Source organism: Tripterygium wilfordii, chromosome 7, assembly GCF_013401445.1.
Source record: "Tripterygium wilfordii isolate XIE 37 chromosome 7, ASM1340144v1, whole genome shotgun sequence".
Lineage (NCBI taxonomy): Eukaryota > Viridiplantae > Streptophyta > Magnoliopsida > Celastrales > Celastraceae > Tripterygium > Tripterygium wilfordii.
Window position 1 is genome coordinate 16,050,321 of NC_052238.1, and position 19,822 is coordinate 16,070,142.

At 38.0% G+C, this 19,822-nt stretch overlaps 4 protein-coding genes across 5 annotated transcripts; 2 read left to right on the forward strand and 2 right to left on the reverse strand.

Annotated features, from left to right (window-relative positions):
- Positions 1–488: 488 nt before the first annotated feature.
- On the reverse strand, positions 489–4,712 carry LOC120001966 (lysM domain-containing GPI-anchored protein 2). 2 transcript variants are annotated; one of them, XM_038850497.1, is made up of 4 exons: positions 3,935–4,712; positions 1,882–2,002; positions 1,356–1,555; positions 489–809 (listed from the first exon to the last, which is right to left on the reverse strand). In XM_038850497.1, exons 1-4 carry the CDS (start codon positions 4,584–4,586, stop codon positions 715–717), a joined length of 1,068 nt encoding a protein of 355 aa, XP_038706425.1. In that variant the 5' UTR covers positions 4,587–4,712; the 3' UTR covers positions 489–714. The 2 variants fall into 2 exon arrangements, with proteins under 2 accessions (XP_038706425.1, XP_038706424.1); XM_038850496.1 differs by lacking the exon at positions 3,935–4,712 and adding an exon at positions 2,624–3,404.
- Positions 4,713–4,798: 86 nt separating this feature from the next.
- LOC120001965 (glycerol-3-phosphate acyltransferase 9) lies at positions 4,799–9,075 on the reverse strand. The gene is made up of 12 exons (XM_038850495.1): positions 8,864–9,075; positions 8,692–8,749; positions 8,308–8,426; positions 8,071–8,170; positions 7,774–7,869; positions 7,562–7,658; positions 6,817–6,904; positions 6,641–6,737; positions 6,479–6,564; positions 6,057–6,176; positions 5,786–5,884; positions 4,799–5,049 (listed from the first exon to the last, which is right to left on the reverse strand). Exons 1-12 carry the CDS (start codon positions 8,980–8,982, stop codon positions 5,001–5,003), a joined length of 1,128 nt encoding a protein of 375 aa, XP_038706423.1. The 5' UTR covers positions 8,983–9,075; the 3' UTR covers positions 4,799–5,000.
- Positions 9,076–11,575: 2,500 nt separating this feature from the next.
- On the forward strand, positions 11,576–16,161 carry LOC120002778 (protein ROOT HAIR SPECIFIC 17). The gene is made up of 8 exons (XM_038851591.1): positions 11,576–12,029; positions 12,111–12,173; positions 12,284–12,374; positions 12,613–12,689; positions 13,184–13,272; positions 13,391–13,574; positions 14,298–14,479; positions 14,852–16,161. Exons 1-8 carry the CDS (start codon positions 11,829–11,831, stop codon positions 15,666–15,668), a joined length of 1,704 nt encoding a protein of 567 aa, XP_038707519.1. The 5' UTR covers positions 11,576–11,828; the 3' UTR covers positions 15,669–16,161.
- A 442-nt stretch (positions 16,162–16,603) lies between these two features.
- On the forward strand, positions 16,604–19,400 carry LOC120002802 (protein HIGH CHLOROPHYLL FLUORESCENCE PHENOTYPE 244, chloroplastic). The gene is made up of 8 exons (XM_038851630.1): positions 16,604–16,805; positions 16,887–17,125; positions 17,233–17,331; positions 17,544–17,738; positions 18,132–18,224; positions 18,324–18,419; positions 18,680–18,820; positions 19,096–19,400. The coding sequence occupies exons 1-8, from the start codon at positions 16,649–16,651 to the stop codon at positions 19,270–19,272; spliced, it is 1,197 nt and encodes a 398-aa protein (XP_038707558.1). The 5' UTR covers positions 16,604–16,648; the 3' UTR covers positions 19,273–19,400.
- The last annotated feature ends 422 nt before the right edge of the window (positions 19,401–19,822 follow it).

Below are 19,822 nucleotides of genomic sequence, written 5' to 3' on the forward strand. Positions count from 1 at the left end.
TCTAACCACCACTACTACACAGCTCATCACTTTCTACTGCCAGAACAAACTAAACCATTTGAGAGCAGTTGAGAAACGAAAATTGTATATTAGGTGCACGAGTGCATCTGATATCTTGTCTCCTACCAACCCAACTGATCACCACTTCACCACACCACAACCATATGAAGATCCCTTCTTTTGGCTTTGCAGAATCACCCAATAATTGCATAAATTTTGTTGTGCACGAATGGCACTAACAAAGCTATCTCCTATGTTACATTAACTAAGATCACCTTCTCCGTTGGCCTAATTCCATCAATCAATCATGCCAAACCAAATAATTTGATTGACATTCTTAGCAAACCAACATGTGACATAATGGTACAGTTCCAGAAAGACATAACTAGAGGTCACATGTTTAATTCTTAAAAATGGTCTCTCCACAAATTATGTAGGTAAGGATGTTAGCCCATAAAACCCAAAATCATAAAAAGTAAGAAAGAATATTTTCCTAACTTTCTTATAAAATTATTAAATTCAAAATAATAATTTAATTTACCCCTCAAAATTCAAAACTAAACCAATACAAAACCTAATAAAACTGCATCATCTCCTTGTTACGGTTACAAAAACATGACATCAAATGGATAGATATACAATTACATTTGCCAGTCCATAATCCTCTTATAGCAACAACAGAGGATCCATAGAGAAAATACTAATTAACAAAACTCATAGAGAAAGATATTGAAATAACATAATCAGGTGAAACGGGATGAAGATTAAGTTCCAGCTTAGCTGCATCTTTGAAGCATAATTACCTGGAGCTGTTTATGAACAGTTAACAAGAAAAGAAAAACATTTAGGATTTGAGTCGATATTAAAAGCTTCAAACATCAAAAAGACTCTTCAACAACCATTTAATAAATATCTACTAAGACAATAGAAATAACCAATAAATCATACTCTCAGCTGACAAAGTATAACTCTTTCAACAGCTAATGTGAATTAGAAACCACATGCAAAGCTAGTTTTATCTACAATTGAAGACAGAATCTGAAAATCTATGATTAAAAAAAACCGATCATCTATATTTATGTATGATTTATGATGTCTCCCTGATTCTTTTCCTATATATGTAGTCAAAAGACCATGCGACATAAAAGCAAGCGAGTTACAGTGTTTTTTCGTAAATGGCCCCTTCGGAATATGTTTTAGGACTGATTCTATTTGAGCTGCCCAATTAATAAAACCAAAATATTATTTTGAGTTGACACTCCGTAGAAACTGAATGAATACTTGCACAAAATGTGTGCGCTCATAAAAAGGAACCTTAACCAATCCTATGAATTCAAGATAATGCAAAAGTTTACCAGGAGGACTTGCACAAGTGGACTCTGTCAAAAGAGTGGTGAAGATGGTTTGATTAGCAGTAGAATAACCAGCATAGGCACATGATGAGCGACTGCAACCATTGGAAGTTGTGTTGCCAATGTACAAATTGCCCTCACATTGCATGGTCGGACAACTATCCCAGTTGGAGGGTCTAACTTGGGACGGCTCACATTGCAATCTAAATATGGAAACCCACAAAAATCAGAGTCGTAAATCGGCCCTGAATATGGCAACTCAACTTACAATAATGTTGCAGCTGATAAAGAAAATTGACATTTGAAGACAGAAAAATGCATCACATACACCAATCTCAAACAGTCAGGTGAGATGAGAATCACAATCACAATGACTTTACTTTCTCAAAGAGGCAATGGACACAGCAGAAAATTGTAGTAATTCTAATGATCCAAAATTGTTGTCTGACATCGGATAATGTGCGCAAATATTATATTGGAATATGCTGAAACTTAGATGGAGAAAGCAATTACTTGACAGCAAACTTACGTCCAGTTGTTGGCAGCATCACACTTGCACATTATACAGTTGTTAGCAGTGTGGACATAAGTTCCATTAGAAACAAGTAAAGGGTAGTCAAGGGAGTCGGTCCTTATTGATGAATTACAAGCTGCAAAAACACAAATTGCAACATCAAGAATCTAACTACAGATATCCACATATCTATAGAAAAATACCATACATATACACAGAAAGAACACACAGAAGGGGAGGTTATTAGGATGCCAATCTCAAATAATCACTACCCATCTTAAACAATTACTTAAATTTTGTATGTATTACAAGAAAAAAAGATATAAATAGTTACATAAAAAATAATAATAATAAACAACTCTCATTTGCACAAATCTCCCGCCGTGGCGGCAATTGGAGAATGTTTCCAAAAATTGAACTTGCCACCTCTAAAGTCTAAATAATTAGGCCACATGAAATTGGATAGTAAATACAGTACAGTTATTATCATAACATATATATATATATATATATATATTTTAAACAAGGGTTGGGGAGGAGATGGATTCGAACTCACGCCCTAATGAGTGGGTGTTCCTTTACATATAACGTGATTGTCGTTCAACCAACAGTTCACTTGCTATTATCATAATATTAGTGGACGCATAATCTGGTTATATGTCAAATAAAATAAACATAGAGGAAAAAACATCATTTTTTTCATAAAGATATTAAGAAAGAAAAAAGTAACAATTCAAAAAAATAAAAATAACAAAACCTTTGAGAGGCACGTCTAGAACTTGCCCGGCAAGGAGACTACTGGCATTAGCCAAACCGTTAAGCCTCAACAACGTCTCAGACGACGTGCCGTACTCTTCCGCTATGAGCTCCAACGTGCTCCCGGCCTCCACCACGTGCCCATAATGCACAACCTTCTCTCCGTCCACATCGTCGCATCCACATGGCAGCGGGACCCACAGCTTCTGGCCGACCTCAATTAAGTTCACATCGGGCACATTATTGAAGGCCGCGATCTGCTCGTACGTCACGAGGCTGGAGAATATCTCGGCGGCGATGTGGTACAGCGTATCCCCTGACTGGACCGTGTAAATAGGGCGTCGGTTGGAGGCGCCCGTGCGGTTCCCAAGGCAGGCGCATTGGAAGGGGATCTTGATCGTCTGATGTGCGGTGACGGTGGTGTTCTGTGGAGTCGAGAGAGGAAGACTGTTGGCGCCAAGGATGGTCCGGAGGTTCTTGACATTGAAGAGGGTTTTGATGGAGGAGAGCGTGGTGGAGTTAGGGGAGGCGTAGTCGACGAGAGAGCGACACGTGGAATTGAGGGTGCTGCACTGGAAGGGCTGGGCCGTGGATTGGGTTGGGAAGGATGAAAGCAAGAGGAGGAGACCCAGAAGCAATGCCGTGAAGCATAAGCCCATCGTGTTCTTGGTTGGGGAGCTAGAATGCGCTGGTAAGCAGCATGTGAAGGTGTGAAGAGGAGGATGAGTAGAGAAGGTAGACTTGATTTTGACCGAGTCTGAGATGGGTGGGAATGGACAACTCGCGTCCACATGGGGTGGGTTTCATAGTCCCTTGTCGGAGGGTCCATAAGATTATTATTAAATAATGAATATTGGTGACGAGTGCTAATATAATTAAATTTTTCTCTTTTTTATGTTTTATAAACTAATATAAAGTTACAAACAGAAACAGAAACAGTAAAAGGACAAAAAACCGGTAAACCTAGGAATTGTTTACTTCTTTCCAGCTAGAATAATTTGAGTATCAACAATATACAAACCAAATTGTATTTATGCCTCAGCCTAACCAAGATTGCTCTCCTCTACCAAATTAAAAGTGTCCTTATTTTTCATAAGAAAATATATAAATAAAAACTACATTATGGTCCAATTGCAGTGATGTTACGTGTGAAATTGGGCACAAGTTGAATGAATTAGGCATAAAAAAGTGAGGCACACGGCACATCCCACAAAATGAAAAGTCAAAATCTAAATCAAGAGAAATTAGAGTGGAATTGTTAGTGCATTAGATAAAAGTTAAATAGGGAAAGTAGAGAAATACCCCTCCCTACCTTTCACAGGAACATCGATAACATGACCGGCGATAAGCTGGCTGTCATCAGAAATCCCGTTGAGCCTCAAGAGTGTGTCTTCACTAGTCCCAAACTTATCCGCAATAGCCTCCACGGTGGTTCCTTCTTCCACCACGTGTCCATAGTGGACCACCCTCTCCCCCTCCACCTCACCACACCCACATGGCACCGGAATCCACAGCTCCTGCCCCACCAAAATTAGATCCTCGTTCCTCAGGTTGTTTACCGCCTTTATCTCCGGGTACTGCACCAGGTTGGAGTACATGTATGCGGCGATGTAGTAGAGGCCGTCATCCGGTCGGACCGTGTACATGGGGATTTTGTTGGAGACGCTTGAACCGTTGAAGCAAATGCAGGGCAGAGGGATTTTGATGGTCTGTTGTTCGTTCACTTTATAGTTCCGTGAGGTGGTGGGAGGGAGATTATTTGCGCCCAAGATTGAGCGGAGGTGTCGGACGTTGAAGAGGGACTGAATGGAGGCGAGGGTGGTAGTGTTTGGGGACATGTAGCCAACAATTGCCTGACACGTGGTGCCCGCAGTGCACTTGAAATTCTGATCATTTGTTTTCCCGGTGGTGGCGAGTATCGCAATAAAGAGGAATGTTAGAAGCATGGAGGAACCAAAACCCATGTCTTTGGGTATTGTGTTTAGGGGTTTTGGTGTTTTGTGAAAAATAAATTTAAGGAGGATATAAATGGATGTTTGACTTTGACAATTAAAAGAAAGTTGTCCTTAAATCTCGCATTGAAAATAGAAACTTACAGTACTATAAGATTAGCGTTGTTTGTGTTGGAAATTAATGTGGAGTGGACTTTGACTTTGAAAAGTTGACTGAAGAGTCGAGCATTAAAGTTGTGTTTCCTTTTCACACATAATTACCTCCTTTTTCCACATATGGGATGGGAAACAGAAATCAATCGTCATGGGGCCACAATCCAGAAACTCCACAAAGGTTTTCTTAAATAAATGAGATCAATTACACATCCATGCATCTAAATTGTAATGTATAAAAAAAAAAAAAGAAGAAGAAAAAAGGACATCACTTCACTTCTCCTCCAATCGCCGGAGCACAGACTCAGCAAAGCTTTGTTGCCTGAAATGAAATGAAATGAAGAAAGAGGGATGAGTTACGTAACTGATTATTATATCTGTAACGCTAACACTTCTACAAAAATAGTCGAGCAACATCAATCTTGATAGTAGTAACTCTCAACTTTCTTACCAAAGACGTTCTACCACTCGCTTACGTAATTGCAAAAACAGTGATTTACTGTAAAATAAAATAGCAATCAAATTTGTGAAGAAATTAAAAAAAAAAGTCATTGCAAACTAGGATTGTTTTCTTCCTTTAGTAATCAAGAGGGTTGATTTTAGCCTCCGTCGAAACAGATGGGTCCAAACAGATGGGCCAGATGGTGATAAGCAAACAAATGGCTGTAGGTTTAATTAGAGGATTAATAAGTTGGTTGATCAAAATAGCTATAACCCCTGTCTCTCAGATTTGACCAAGAGGGCAACAAAAAGATACACTCGCTTGAACACTCAAAGAAAGTGATAGGAATTTAATAACCTGAACAATGGTGTTATCAGTATACCCTGACAGGAAGTGTCATATGATTGCACTGTGGTATGGATTTTAACTTATTTGGTTGCGGTATTGTACGAACAAGCTCTCAAGCTACATGTGGATGAGCATAGGCAAGTGAGGGAGGAAGCTACGAAGTACGTGGAATCCACATCGACAAATAAATTAAAACAAATCATGTTCAATAAACAGAGAGTTTTTCTTGAAGCACAAAATTAAAGAGAAATTGTGAAGCTTGGCTTACTTCCGCTCTCTGTGTTTTGGGCTAGGGCGCGAGTACTTCAGATATCCATCCCAAGGAACCATTTTAAGACCTGCTCGAACAGATATTACGTCCCTGACCCTGTAACACACAAATTCATATGCAGTCAGGACAATAAGTAACAAAAAAAAAAAACTCCCTTAAGAAAGAAAACAAAATATTTACTGACATCAGTATTTCCATAATGTGTAACTCCCAACACCTTGAGTGTACCGAAAATTCCAAAGGCAAATCGAGAAGAGAAAATTCATACCTCTCAGCGAATTCGATGGGTGTCTCTCCAGGCTTCAGGTTTTGCGGTTCCAGGTACCACACATCACAAACAACAGCCCAGGAGGTCATAAGTTGTAGCAGATGCATAGTGAAGGATTGCCTGCATTAAGACATTTAATCCGTATTGAATCTGTGGCACCAATGAGAGCAGAGAGCATATTAAAATATCATATGATGATGCCATTGAAAGAAGTGGAGCCCAGTAAGCCATCCCAAAATTTTAGCCTTCATAAGGAAAGCTAACTTCTCTAGCATTTCTCTGATTACCAAAAAATGAGTGATAGATGTTATGTTAGGCAAAATGAAACTAGGATTTTGCACAAAAATGTTACAACAACTCATCTTCATTAGTAATTGATTATTAGATTAATTATAAGATTTTCAAAATGAAATCCAACTTACTTCCGACTGTTCCAGAAAGCATCAACAAATATCTTGTTGTACTTGATTGCAATTGGACAGACAGTGCAGCCAAGTTCAAACGCGCCCTAAGCAAGATCAAGAAGATAGTGGGGTTATAAGGGACCATATTTAGTAATCCACCAAAAAATTTAGTTTCGATACCTTTTTAAACATAACGGTGTAATGGTTATTTACACAAGTTCCTTCAGGAAATATGAGAAGAGGGTTATTGTCAGCTCCCTGAACATGGTCCCTTAACCTGAAATGCCCAAGTTCACATCATGATTATGTGCATGATTTTGAGAATATATGTCCATAATTGTAGCATTTTGACTTACTTCCTTGCTACAATTTCACGATCCTTTGCCTCTGAACGATTGAACCAGATGCATCCAACGCTCTCTAATATAGTGCTTTGCAGTAATCCTAAAATTAATTCAGAAAAGAAAAGGTAAACCTATACATTCCATTTATTACAAAGCAAAAGTTCAGGCAATCCATATTTTTCAGAGAATGCCAATCTCAAAATGAAAAACAAACAAATGAGAAATTAATTGAAATCTGAAAATCCAAGACCAATTCTATCCAGCTTATGTTTTTAGATCATATTAAACAAACCACAACTTAAAATGAAGGATTAAAAATTCGCAATCAACAAAGGACTAAGAATGAGCCAGTTAACAGTGGCCACTTCATCCATCCCATGTTACTAAAAAGACATTTGTTGATGCGGTTTTTGGTGGCCCTTGGGCGCTAACCGACACCAACAATGGAGGAAGCCTCCGTGGCTCTGCACTCCACCCTATGTAGGTGGGTGATGAGAATCGAACCCTTGACCTCGTAGGACTGGGAGAGAGCCACTACCATTACACCAATCAATGGTTTTTGGCCCATACAACCTTTTATGCATATTCTTGAGAAGACATTTTTCCAACCATGTTTCAATATATAATGTTTAGACTTACTTGGAAATATCTTCAGTAGAAGAAAATATACAGCAGAAATAAAGAATTATTTATAAGAGTATTAACTCCACATTATTTGTTTAAAAAAAGCAGTTGACAGTTGACACTAAGAACTTACCGACCCATCCAGGATGCTTCTGCATAATAACAGAAAATGCAGTCATCTGTTCTAAGATGATGAAATCAATCATGGAAGTATGATTAGCCACAAATACCTGTCAACCCATGAAAGCAAGTCTCAGATACACATGTAGACAGTTATCACTACTTTAGATATAGATTAAAAAACTTCAAAAGCCATTTCAAGAAGTAAAGGATTGTGAGATGAACCTGCTTAGGTCGCATGCTGGGACGCGGCCCATGGTATTTGACAACTCCGGTCCAAGATGCAACAAAGAAGCTGCAAATTAACTCCACCAAACATCTCTATAAAGAAAGTAAGCAACAAGGAGAAGGTTCAATATGTCTAACAACAAGTTACAATCCAATTCAAAAGAAGAAACACAAAAAACAGGAAGATAGACCATTGATATAGAGAGTTCTTGTCGAATAAAATATCCAATCGATAGAAAAATCAGTCAAATGGAAAAAAAAATTTGAAGAATCAAAATAATCAGGAATCAAAACCTCAAGATTTTTCCTCAGCTTGTCGTTTCCTTTCAAAAGAAAATGCACAGGGATGAAGGCTGAGAGGAATATTATCCACCCTATGGTCAACACTATAACCCTGTAGGCTGTAGATATTGCAAGTTTGCAACAGAAAGATACAAATAAGTAACATATAAAACGAAGAATTGGGTAATATGAGATTTATATTAGAGCAAACTACACAAAATTGGCTTCATTGTATGCATGAAAGCTGACCTCAAAGGGAATAAAACAAAATATCGAATCGCCACTCCGAAGCACCATAGTGGAAAAAGATATATATTCCAGTTCCAAGGTTCTGGAGGATTTGATTTGAAACATCTTGTGAACGAGTCCTGTTCATTATATAATGAAATTCAAATAAGTACTGAGAAACGAAATCACCATAGCCCACATAGAAGTTAAAGTTTTAAGATGATTGATCATGTTCTAGCAATCAACCTTAGATAATTGATAATTACAGAAGTTTTTACTTAGAATCCTCACTGATTCCCATTCTTAACAAAGATCTTTCCACGAAATACTTTCTCAAGAGCCAAACGAAGCCAATAAATTAGAGATAATGGGAGGAAAATTGAATGGAGAGGAGACATGACATACATCAACAATGGCTCCTGCAGCCTCAGTTAAGGTAGGAGAAATGTCGAGCAAATCACGCCTAAAACGGAAAACAAACAGTTGAACCAAAAACGATTACTTGACTAGTACAACATCCAGCTAAAGAAATTGAAGGAAAAACAGCAGAGTACGGAGATAGAAATAGAGAAGATACAGGCGAATCTTGGCGAGGGGGTCTTGTATGGAGGATCCGGAAGGGAGGTAGTCTTCGATGTTGGGTCGATCCAGGTCCAATTCGGAAGGTGAGGCGTTGAGTTTGCCTGCGTTACCCATCTCCCCTTTCAATTTCTACCACTGGTATTGCTGATTTGTCGCTCCCTCTACAAAAGGGAAGAAGATGTCACGTCCCCGCACACCAACGCAGCCTCTTCTTCCCAAAAATAATTATTTTTATTATAATATTTAAAAATTGATTCTGATGTATTAAAATCAATTTATAATTAATTATTGATAAAACTGTTGTTTGGAATTGGAGATGGTATTTTCGGTGTTTATTAGCCATTTGTCAAAACAATCCTTATATTGATTTTCCATGAATTTTCATAGACTTTGCCTGCTATGCATAATCTGTAGCTAATATGCAGGTCCGATGATTTTAGTTTATGTGCACTCAAAAGATAGTGAATACGAATCTCGCCATACAAACTTAGAGGATATCTTACTTTGCACAAATTTATTTGGAAAGGGATTTTCATTTCACATTATGCAAACAACACTGATTATGAGGAACACAACAAGTCTAATATTATCCTATTTATAAGGACCAATCTCACCTTTAACCACTAACAATACATTTTCCTATATTCATATGAGTTGGGTTTAGTTCATTTGCTTGGGCCTAAGGAAAAACAAAAGGCCCGATGTATTCACTGGAATCAGACAACACAAAGCGGACAATATCGTTGTTATGTATGGAGGTATGGATTCACAACATTATTGGTGTGTATGTGGGTGTGGATTTACAACATTCAACCTCATACTATATTAAACCTAATCCGAGGAATGATGTACAGAGGATTAATGGATTTCTTCTTAACAACCAACCAACGCAGCTTTTCTATTCTTAACTAGAATTAGTATTTTTATTTTTATTTTGGTGAAGGAAAGAACTAGAATTAGTATCAATTCAAATTGGGCTACTTTTGAAGGCCCACCAGTGCTATAACGATAAAAGTAAGCAGTAGGCTACGCAGAAAAGAATACGTGATCATATATTTGGTTTGAATATTTGATATGCCAAGTGGGCCTAGTTTAGCTTAACGGGCCCGTGCAATTCTTTAGGGAGACTGGGAACAATTTTATTTTTTTGTGTGGAAATAGAATGGAATGTATTGTATTGTCGTGATATCCAAGTGAAATCAGTTTGAATGTGTCCCAATTTATTTTATTTTTTTCAAATACCATCGAGAAATTTGTTTCTCATTGAAATCGGATATTAGGTACATATATGTCTAACCCAGTCAATTGTCAACCGAGCCATCCTTCGTTGGTCAATTTAAATTTAGTTGAAATCATATGATAATGATATTATTAGTAGACATGATGATATATGATAAATGCCCAGGTCCAAGCAACAACTCATAAAATAAACACATTCATGGAAGATGTTGTTTAAATAATATTGCTCACGCAACCACTTTTTTTTAAAAAAAAACACCTCATTTCGGAATAATTTATAAATAAAATATAATTTTTTTAGATAGTGAAGATCTTGAATTTTACGATTTTTTTTAACACCTCTAACTTGAATTGGGTGATACCCAAATTTCAAGTTCCACTCCCACTTATCTACAAACAAAATTTACTGGTGAAAGTACAAATGGTCCAATGCCTATTCTATTCAATGGTCTTGAGGTGCCTTGACAAACACTTAAAAACACCCTCTAATTGGGGAGACAGAAGTCCCCTTTACAAAAGAGACTACTTGTACTTGTGGGGTTACTCTTGTTATTCATATACTACGTTTTTGAAACCCCTTCTAAATGAAAACATTAATTTCTGTAATTCTGTTATTGTTTTGTCACAAAATGACACATCCCTATTAAAAAACCAGTGAAGTAGTAATATATATATATATATATATATATATATTTCTTAAGCAGACCAAAAAAATTAAACAAATCGAAGATTCCAAAGTTGGTCTACCTAGTCATGTCTTGCTCAGTTGGTCTCCTTAGTCCTTACCAGATAAAAGCTATCTGGGTTAACACCTAATAAGAATAGTAATTGACTGTTCAAACTTCAATTTAATTAGATGGGTTTTCAACACCTAATTTCAATTTCAATTTCAATTAATTATTATTTGTTCAACAACTCCTCCCTTCTCACTAATCTATTGCAACCCAAATATTTTTCAACTAACAACCATCTTAATCATCAACCAATCCACATCAACATCATTATCACCTACTTAATTAACCAATTAATTAGTACTTAATCAGTTCCAAATTAAAATTGCAAGATGATATGATTGTTGGGTGCACCTCAGATCCAACCGTCCGATCATTTGACCATAATGAAATAGATAAACTGTGAACAGCCCCTCTTCAACATGAAATATACGTGAAGACAGAGAGACCACACCGCACGCACTTAATCACACCTTAAGCGTTACCCCTAAACAAAACGACAAGCGGATTAGGAGAATAAAGCATTTGTCTTCTCCCACGCTCCTCAATGCGCGTGCAATGACGTTCCTTTGATTTGATCAACTTAACAGCCGCGCTTGCCCTCCAAGACCCAAGTCTTTGGAAGGCAAATCCAAAGCACGTGAGCAGCTCGTGACAAAGATCTTGCGGCAAAAAAAGGACAAATCGACGGACGAGGATCAATCAGATATGGTATAAAGCCACGCGTTCAAAATCAAGCCGTGAGAGCAACCAACAAGTTAAGAAAGCGCAAATATTTACGCGCGACTAAGTCGAGGTTGTCGACGGAGCTCTCTCTGCTCTCAGACTGAGTATGCGAGACGGAATGCTATCTGCATATTCAGCAGCAACAGACGAAGACGACACTGCTTTTCGTGAATCGGAAGCCAACCATCACCCTTCCTTTTAAATGCCTTTTCTTTTCGTATGATTGATTGATTCATCAAAGCCAGTCCACCGTGGGGATAAATCATGAAGAAAAGAAAGAGAGAGAACGTTAACATCGTCTGGAGCTTTGTCCTTGTGCTCTTCCTTCGCCGCCGCCGCCGCCTTTTCCCTCTCATATCAGCATTCTCCGCCTGCATACTCCTTGTCCTCTCCGGAATCTCCCTTCTCTTTCCTCCTCTGTCTCACCAACAACGCAACTTCTTCCACCCTCGCCACTCTCCACTGGTACACCGATTCTCATTTTTGATCAATCTTATTTCTGTCTTATTTGGTTGTTCTGATCTTCTTGCTTTTCTCGGAATTCAGCTTGAAAATGGGAGAGTCGCGTTGGAATCCAAAATGGAAACAGAGACCGTGTTTCGCGTTCCGGTTCGTTTTTTGATTTGTTTTTAAAAGTTATGTAGACGTATTTGGATCGTTTGGTCAATTATTTATTCTGAGTTTTCCTGATGATTTTATCTTCATTTTGGATTTTGAAGGCCGGTGGAGGGAGTTCGGGTCGAGATTTGTGGAGTTCGAGGATGTCAGCTTTCTACCATGGATGCAGTAATTCCAGCGACAGATTTCAAAGTAGTCTCTCTAAACCCTCTTTGCCTGCATCAATAAATATGATTTTCCTCTTTTTGCCATTTCATGAAAAGAAAGTCATAGACTTTATTAGATTATGTGATAGATTATATACATTATCTGTGAGTATTGCTCTGTTTGCATTTTGGGGGTCTATCTATAGACTATAGTCAAAGAAATGTTAATTGAAGGTCATGATGAAATTTTGGCTGTTGAGTTAAGCTGTGTTGATTTGTAACAGAGTCTGATGTCAAAACGCATCCCAATAGATACTTGTTGATTGCTACCAGTGGGGGCTTGAATCAACAGAGAACTGGGGTAAGTTGTGTTCTTTTGGGAGCCAGGAACATTTGTTTCAGTTTGTTATCTTATTGTTGGAACTTGTATTAATTTTTTGTCTGCAGCAAAGATCCCATTTAGGTACGTGTTGAGGAAAACAATCCAAAAAAGACTAATTTAGGACTCTTTGATTGTTGACTTCTCACCTACCAACTTGCTGCATTAAAATTTGGGGTAGAAAATAGCATAGCGTATCTTTTGGTGCTGCAACTTTTTCAGATTCTTTCTTCTATTACTCATCATTGATGGGATTTCATTGAAATATAGAGAAAATAAAGTTGATCATTTTGGACTTATCAATATGAAGATGATCTAGGTCCCTTTGATAGTATAGGTAACGGACACCTTCTGATCAATACCATTAGGCTTTTGAATATCGTGCTAATTCAAGTAAATTACGTAATTTATACTTTTGATGGAATGTGATATGTTAATCATCTCATGTTTCTGAATCAATTTACAATGTACTGCAGATCACAGATGCTGTTGTTGCAGCTTATATTTTAAATGCAACTCTTGTTGTTCCTAGACTGGATCAGAAATCATACTGGAAGGATTCCAGGTCTGCTCTTATATCATTTGTATGATGATTTGTGTTCCCATTATAATGTATGAGTGAGATTTTAGGAAAATGCATATTCTTGTGCATTGACATGTGACAAATTAGACTTCTGGTGCAGCAATTTTACCGAAATATTTGATGTGGACTGGTTCATATCATTTCTTTCTAACGATGTGAAAATCATCAAGCAACTTCCCACTAAGGGAGAGAAAGTCATTACTCCATATAACATGCGCGTCCCCAGGAAGTGCACTCCAAAGTGCTACCAGAATCATGTTTTACCAGCCCTCAATAAAAAGCATGTAAGTTTTCTTCTTGTATAAAATATTCAACTGTTCTTTGTGTTTCGCCAGATTCTATATTTTGATTTTCACTTTTCATAATATGAATGATTTGGTAGCAAAAGAAAAAGGGAAATGGCTAATCTGAACACACCAAAATAACCTTACAGTGGCGCTTTATCCTCCTGATAAATAATCTGGTAGTGTAGCATGGGGAAACGCCAATCCAGGATTCCAGGCAATAGGCCTTGTTACAACATCATAATATCGCATCTATCGTTGATGCCACTACAATAGGCTTGAGAGGCTAATGTATCCATATCCCTGTGAAATCGGGCAAAAATTTTTGGGTTTGTTTAATTGGCTGGCTGCCATATGAGCACTCAACTCCAGGGGCAAGCTTACAGACTCAACATAAAGATTTTGGGGTGGTTTTTTTTTTGGGTGGAGGCATGGAGGTGGGCTTCATTTACTGTAATATATGAAAATTTGAGAAGTCAGTATTAGTACGTAAACCTAGCCACAACTTCTATTGATGGCTCGAGTCTCAACTCTCAAACAAAAATTTTACCTCAGTATCTGAAAGACTTCATGAATGAAAATTTTACTGTGCTGCTGTTCTGCCCTGATGTAGCCAGGTAAATGTATCTGCTTTACTTGATTCTTGGATGCTAGATAGACCTAGTCTTCCATTTTCCATTTATTCAGAAACTGAAACACTGGAGGCCTTTGTATTTGATGCAGGCTGTTCAACTTACCAAGTTTGATTACAGGCTTTCCAATATGTTAGACACAGATTTGCAGAAGCTGAGGTGTAGGGTTAACTACCATGGTTTGAGATTCACTGATCCTATTCTTGGAATGGGTAAAAAGTTGGCCAAGAGGATGAGGATGAAAAGCAAGCACTTTATTGCCTTGCACTTGAGGTGAAGTGTTGTCATTGGCTACAAGTCTTAGAGTTAATCTCCCTAATAAGCTGTGTGATAATTTGTTTATCATACCTTCTTGCCTTTATTTTGTCTGACTACCACGAAATTCTAATCCCATAATCTCTAAACTTTGTGGCTGTCATGAAATTTTATCATATGAGTTATTGAAAAATAAATTATGTCAGTGAAACTAGTTTCTGTAAACACCTATGACGCTTTGCACAATATGGCTTGTGCCTTGATGGAACTTGGGTTTATTGTTTTTCAGTAGTATTAATTTGAGCTTTGTTACTAAACCTTAAGTTAAAGATCTGAGATATCATTTTTAGAAGAACTTTTTCTGATACAACTTAATGGATTCTATCACAGGTTCGAACCCGATATGCTTGCATTCTCTGGATGCTACTTTGGTGGAGGAGAAAAAGAAAGGGTCGAGCTTGCTGCAATACGGAAGAGATGGAAAACTTTACATGCAAGCAACCCTGATAAGGAACGTAGGCATGGAAGGTGTCCACTGACGCCAGAAGAAATTGGTATAATGTTGAGAGCATTGGGTTTTGGGAGTGATGTTCACATGTATGTGGCATCAGGGGAAGTATATGGAGGTGAAGAGACTCTGGCACCACTGAAAGCGCTGTTCCCAAATTTTCATTCGAAGGAAACCATAGCCAGCAAGGAGGAGTTGGCACCATTTTCATCGTTTTCATCTCGCATGGCCGCACTGGATTACATTGTTTGCGACGAAAGTGACGTATTTGTGACTAATAACAACGGGAATATGGCCAGAATCTTGGCTGGACGCAGGAGATATTTTGGGCACAAACCAACTATTCGTCCTAATGCTAAAAAGTTGTACAAGTTGTTTCTGAACCAGAACAACATGACGTGGGGAGAATTTGCCTCCAGGGTACGAACTAATCAGATTGGCTTCATGGGGGAGCCAAATGAAGTGAGGCCAGGAAGAGGAGAGTTCCATGAAAACCCAGCAGCCTGCATCTGTGAGGATTCTGAAGCAAAATCCAAGGGAGGTCCAACTCCTCAAAGTCAACCTCATGACGAGCAGTTAGCTGAGGATGACCACGAGCAAGATTGGTTAGATATGGACGACAGTGAGAATGGAAGTAGCGCATTAGGGAATGTGTTGCATAATGGAACACAAGAATTAGAAGAATTATTTTCTGACTAAATGATGGAGACTTCACCGTCGAATGCTGCATCGAATTTTTAAAGTTCCTATGACGCCTGAGGTTTTTTTTTTTCCTTCTTCCTTTCCCCTCATGTTTGAGGGGGGCTTGGAGAGTTTGCAGTATTTGAAAAGGGTTGTACAGATTTGAGGATCTGCTGCTGCATTCGAGTAGAAGCTTCTTGGATGATAAGAGCCACTGGCATTCAAGTATGATTCTGCCTTTTCCTTTGCTTTGATGATTCTTGCCCAAGGCAGGGGAAAAAACTTATTATGACTAGAGGGGCGTATAAAGGGGGTATTGGTAAAAGCAATTGACGTTTTACTTTTCAGTTAGGGTTTTTTTGGTAGTTCTCTTTCATTTTTTTATATATTTATTATCTCTTCGATCGATTATATATTTTCATATCCAGAATATGTTTTATGGAAGCAGGATAGTAGTTGTCAGATGCAACATTAGAAGCAATGCAAATATAGATTTTGATTTCCTCTTCAAGTTTCAGGTTCCAAGTTGTGGGTTCTTTTTCTTTACTTTTCACACAGGCAATAGTTGTATAGATGAGTGGTAGCCATATAAAAATGCTAAGAATCTCAGTATCTAAATGTTGAGATGAACGCACATAATGCATGTGAAAATCATAGATCTCAAATGCCTCACATAATTCATATGAAATCTTGTGCATCCTCCATCTCAATATTTGAGATAGTTGAGTGAAAAAAAAAACATCGCGATCCGCAACTAATAAGGCAATAACCTAATGCAATTCCATTTATTAACAAAAACAAATTTTAAATTGATGATATTTCATAAATTGTGGGTACAGAATGCCGTCGTTTAGAGTTGCTGGAGAAGTGGTAGTTTTCAGTTGTACACGTGGATGTGGCCGTAATCCATACAATCGAATGACGTGGCACAATTCTGATCCATTCTTCTTTCTCCTCCTTCTACTGTCCCTCCAGTTCCACAATCCCCAAAAACGACAATGGCGTGGAGGCTCCCAACAACTCACAAGCTCCACCATCACGTCGCATTCTCTCCAACCACCACCGCCACCGGTGAACTTTCCTGGCGCAGCAACATAGCACCGTCCCTTCTCGTCTCTCCATCCACTTCCACTTCCGCGTCCGTCTCTCTCGCCAGTTAATCACCAACCCTGCAATTTCACACTCTTATCTCTCGCTCTTTTTTCCCCTCAATTAATGTATCTAATTCATCTACAGGGAAACCCCATGTCCGATTATCTGTAAGGTGTGCGACAGCGGCGCCTGTAGGTGCTGTGAATCTGGCTCCGGGGACTCCGGTAAGGCCAACGAGTATACTGGTGGTGGGTGCGACTGGGACTCTTGGGAGGCAAATTGTGAGGCGAGCCCTCGATGAGGGTTACGATGTGCGTTGCCTTGTGAGGCCCAGACCCGCTCCCGCTGACTTCCTTCGCGATTGGGGCGCCACCGTTGTCAATGTAACCCATAATTCACTTGTAGAAGAGAAATTCTCTGCTAAGTTTTTCGATTTTCTTTTTGCTGCTGAGGTTTCACTACTGAATTTGTAGAGTGTTGTTTTGCGCAGGCAGATCTTAGCAAGCCAGAGACCATACCTGCGACTCTGGTTGGCATACATACAGTGATTGACTGTGCCACTGGGAGACCGGAAGAGCCCATCAAACCTGTAAGATTTAAATTCCAGCTTAGATTTAGTTCTATTTGGCCAATGAAGGGAAACATATAGGGTGCGTAATGAACATATCTAATTCAATAAAAGTTAATTTGAATTGAAAATGAACAATGTGTGTGACCTTTTGGATGCAAATGTCTGACGCATATTTCTACATCTTGAAGTTGTTGGAGATTTTTTGAAGTTACGGTTTTTGTTCCGTTTAGGTAGATTGGGAGGGGAAAGTTGCTCTTATACAAAGTGCAAGAGCCATGGGCATTCAGAAATATGTATTCTACTCTATCCACAATTGCGACAAGCATCCAGAAGTGCCACTAATGGAGATTAAATATTGCACAGAGAAGTTTCTTCAGGAATCTGGCCTAAATCACATCGTAATCCGGCTATGTGGTTTCATGCAAGTAAATGTCTCCTGAACTAATATTGTGAAGGTTTTTTGATCTGTGATTATATTACTGATAGCATTTGAATTTCAGCTAATATGTTGGCTTGATGAGCAGTTAGTGTTTAATATTAAATTATGTCTGCCAAGGAAATAACTTAATCAGAAGAGAAACATGTCCTACATAGAAGACCAAGATTAAAGAAGCTAAATGCTAATACACAATTAACTTGTTCATATTTGCTAAAATGGTTTTAGGACATTGACGTATAAATGGTGGCTATCATATAGTTGTGCATTTTTTTAATCAAATACTGGTGCACTATTTTTTTATTTTATTTTTCGCTTTGATTTATTTTTCAGCAACCTTTGTTCTTTGCTTAGTATTAATGCTCTGTACAAATTTATTCAGGGCCTTATCGGGCAGTATGCAGTGCCGATTCTAGAAGAGAAATCTGTTTGGGGGACAGATGCTCCCACACGAATTGCTTACATGGACACTCAGGTTGTGCATGCATAAATAATTCCTATTATTCATTCTTGAGGAGCTAAATTCTATTGTTGATTCTCCATTCTATCTAAGTACATATGTATTTGCTGATAGGATATAGCTCGACTTACATTTATAGCGTTACGAAATGAGAAAATTAATGGGAAACTTCTCACTTTTGCGGGTCCTCGTGCGTGGACAACCCAAGAGGTAAAACAAGAAATTTTCTTTTTTTTAAACAAGAGATCAAATGCTACTTTACTCCAATATTTGATTTACTTTTCTCTCACTTTTTAAAATGTATATGTTTGATTTACTTTTTCCCTCACTTGTTAGAATTTATAACCTGCTTATCACTATGGCAAACAATATTAATAACTATTGATGGCTGCTTCAAGATTCCATTTTTCCGTTGATAACAAATATAGTGCATGGATTCTCCATGTTAAATGTGCCTTCTTGGTCTTCAGGTGATAACTTTGTGCGAAAGGCTCGCAGGGCAAGATGCAAATGTTACGACAGTCCCAGTCTCCGTCTTGAGATTTACACGCCAATTGACTCGGTTTTTTGAATGGACTAATGAGGTGGCTGGCAGATTGGCCTTTTCAGAGGTAGGGCGTGTTTACGTTTCTTCTTTCGATCACAATGTTCTACTTAGTTCTATCCATCATTAAAAAAAAAAAAATCCCCTTTATACCAACTGTGGAGCTTGTTGACAGCATCAAAATCATGAAACATTTACTTTATTCGGCATTGCTTTTCCATTCTCCTAACATAACAAGTATGGCTTGGTGAAAATTCATTAATCTAGGCCATATTGACTTTGTTTTCGACTTTCAAAAACATGATCAAAGAACGTTGTGCTTGTGTGGTTGAAATTCCTCAGGTTCTGTCAAGCGATACGGTTTTCTCGAGTCCAATGGGTGACACATACAGCCTTCTTGGGGTGGATCAGAAAGATATAGCTACCCTGGAGAAATATTTGCAAGATTACTTCACAAACATACTGAAGAAACTGAAAGACATCAAAGCACAATCGAAGCAAACTGACATCTACTTTTGAAAGAATCTGATTTATTGCAATTCTGAGTTTTGTAGTTTATATACAAACATACTATATTGAATTTGTAAATGTACCAATACATTCTTATTAACATGTTTTTATATGCATATGAAATATGTCCAGGACCATATGTACTATGTTGGATCATTCATTTACACATAACAAGACTATTCAACTGCACGTTCACCAAAAAAAAGACTGTTCAACTACACAACAAGGTTCTTCTCTCAAAAAATTTGTTAGCCAATGGAAACAAATTCAGTAATGATAGGATCGTGGTACCCTAGTTATCGCAACCCAGTTGTGGGATGTGTGGAGTTCAAGTGAATTCCGAGTTGTATGATATGTGGAGTTTACAAATTTATTGGAAGGGATACGTAGAGTTTACGAATTCATTTGAAAAGCTCTAGATATTGATCAACATAAATAAAATAAAATAAAAAATTATTGTTTCCGTTTGACAGCAAAAGTTTCCAGTTCTTTTCAGCATTAGATACAGATTATCATAAAAAAAATTCCTTTGATAAAGGATTTTGTAAAATTGTGCAAT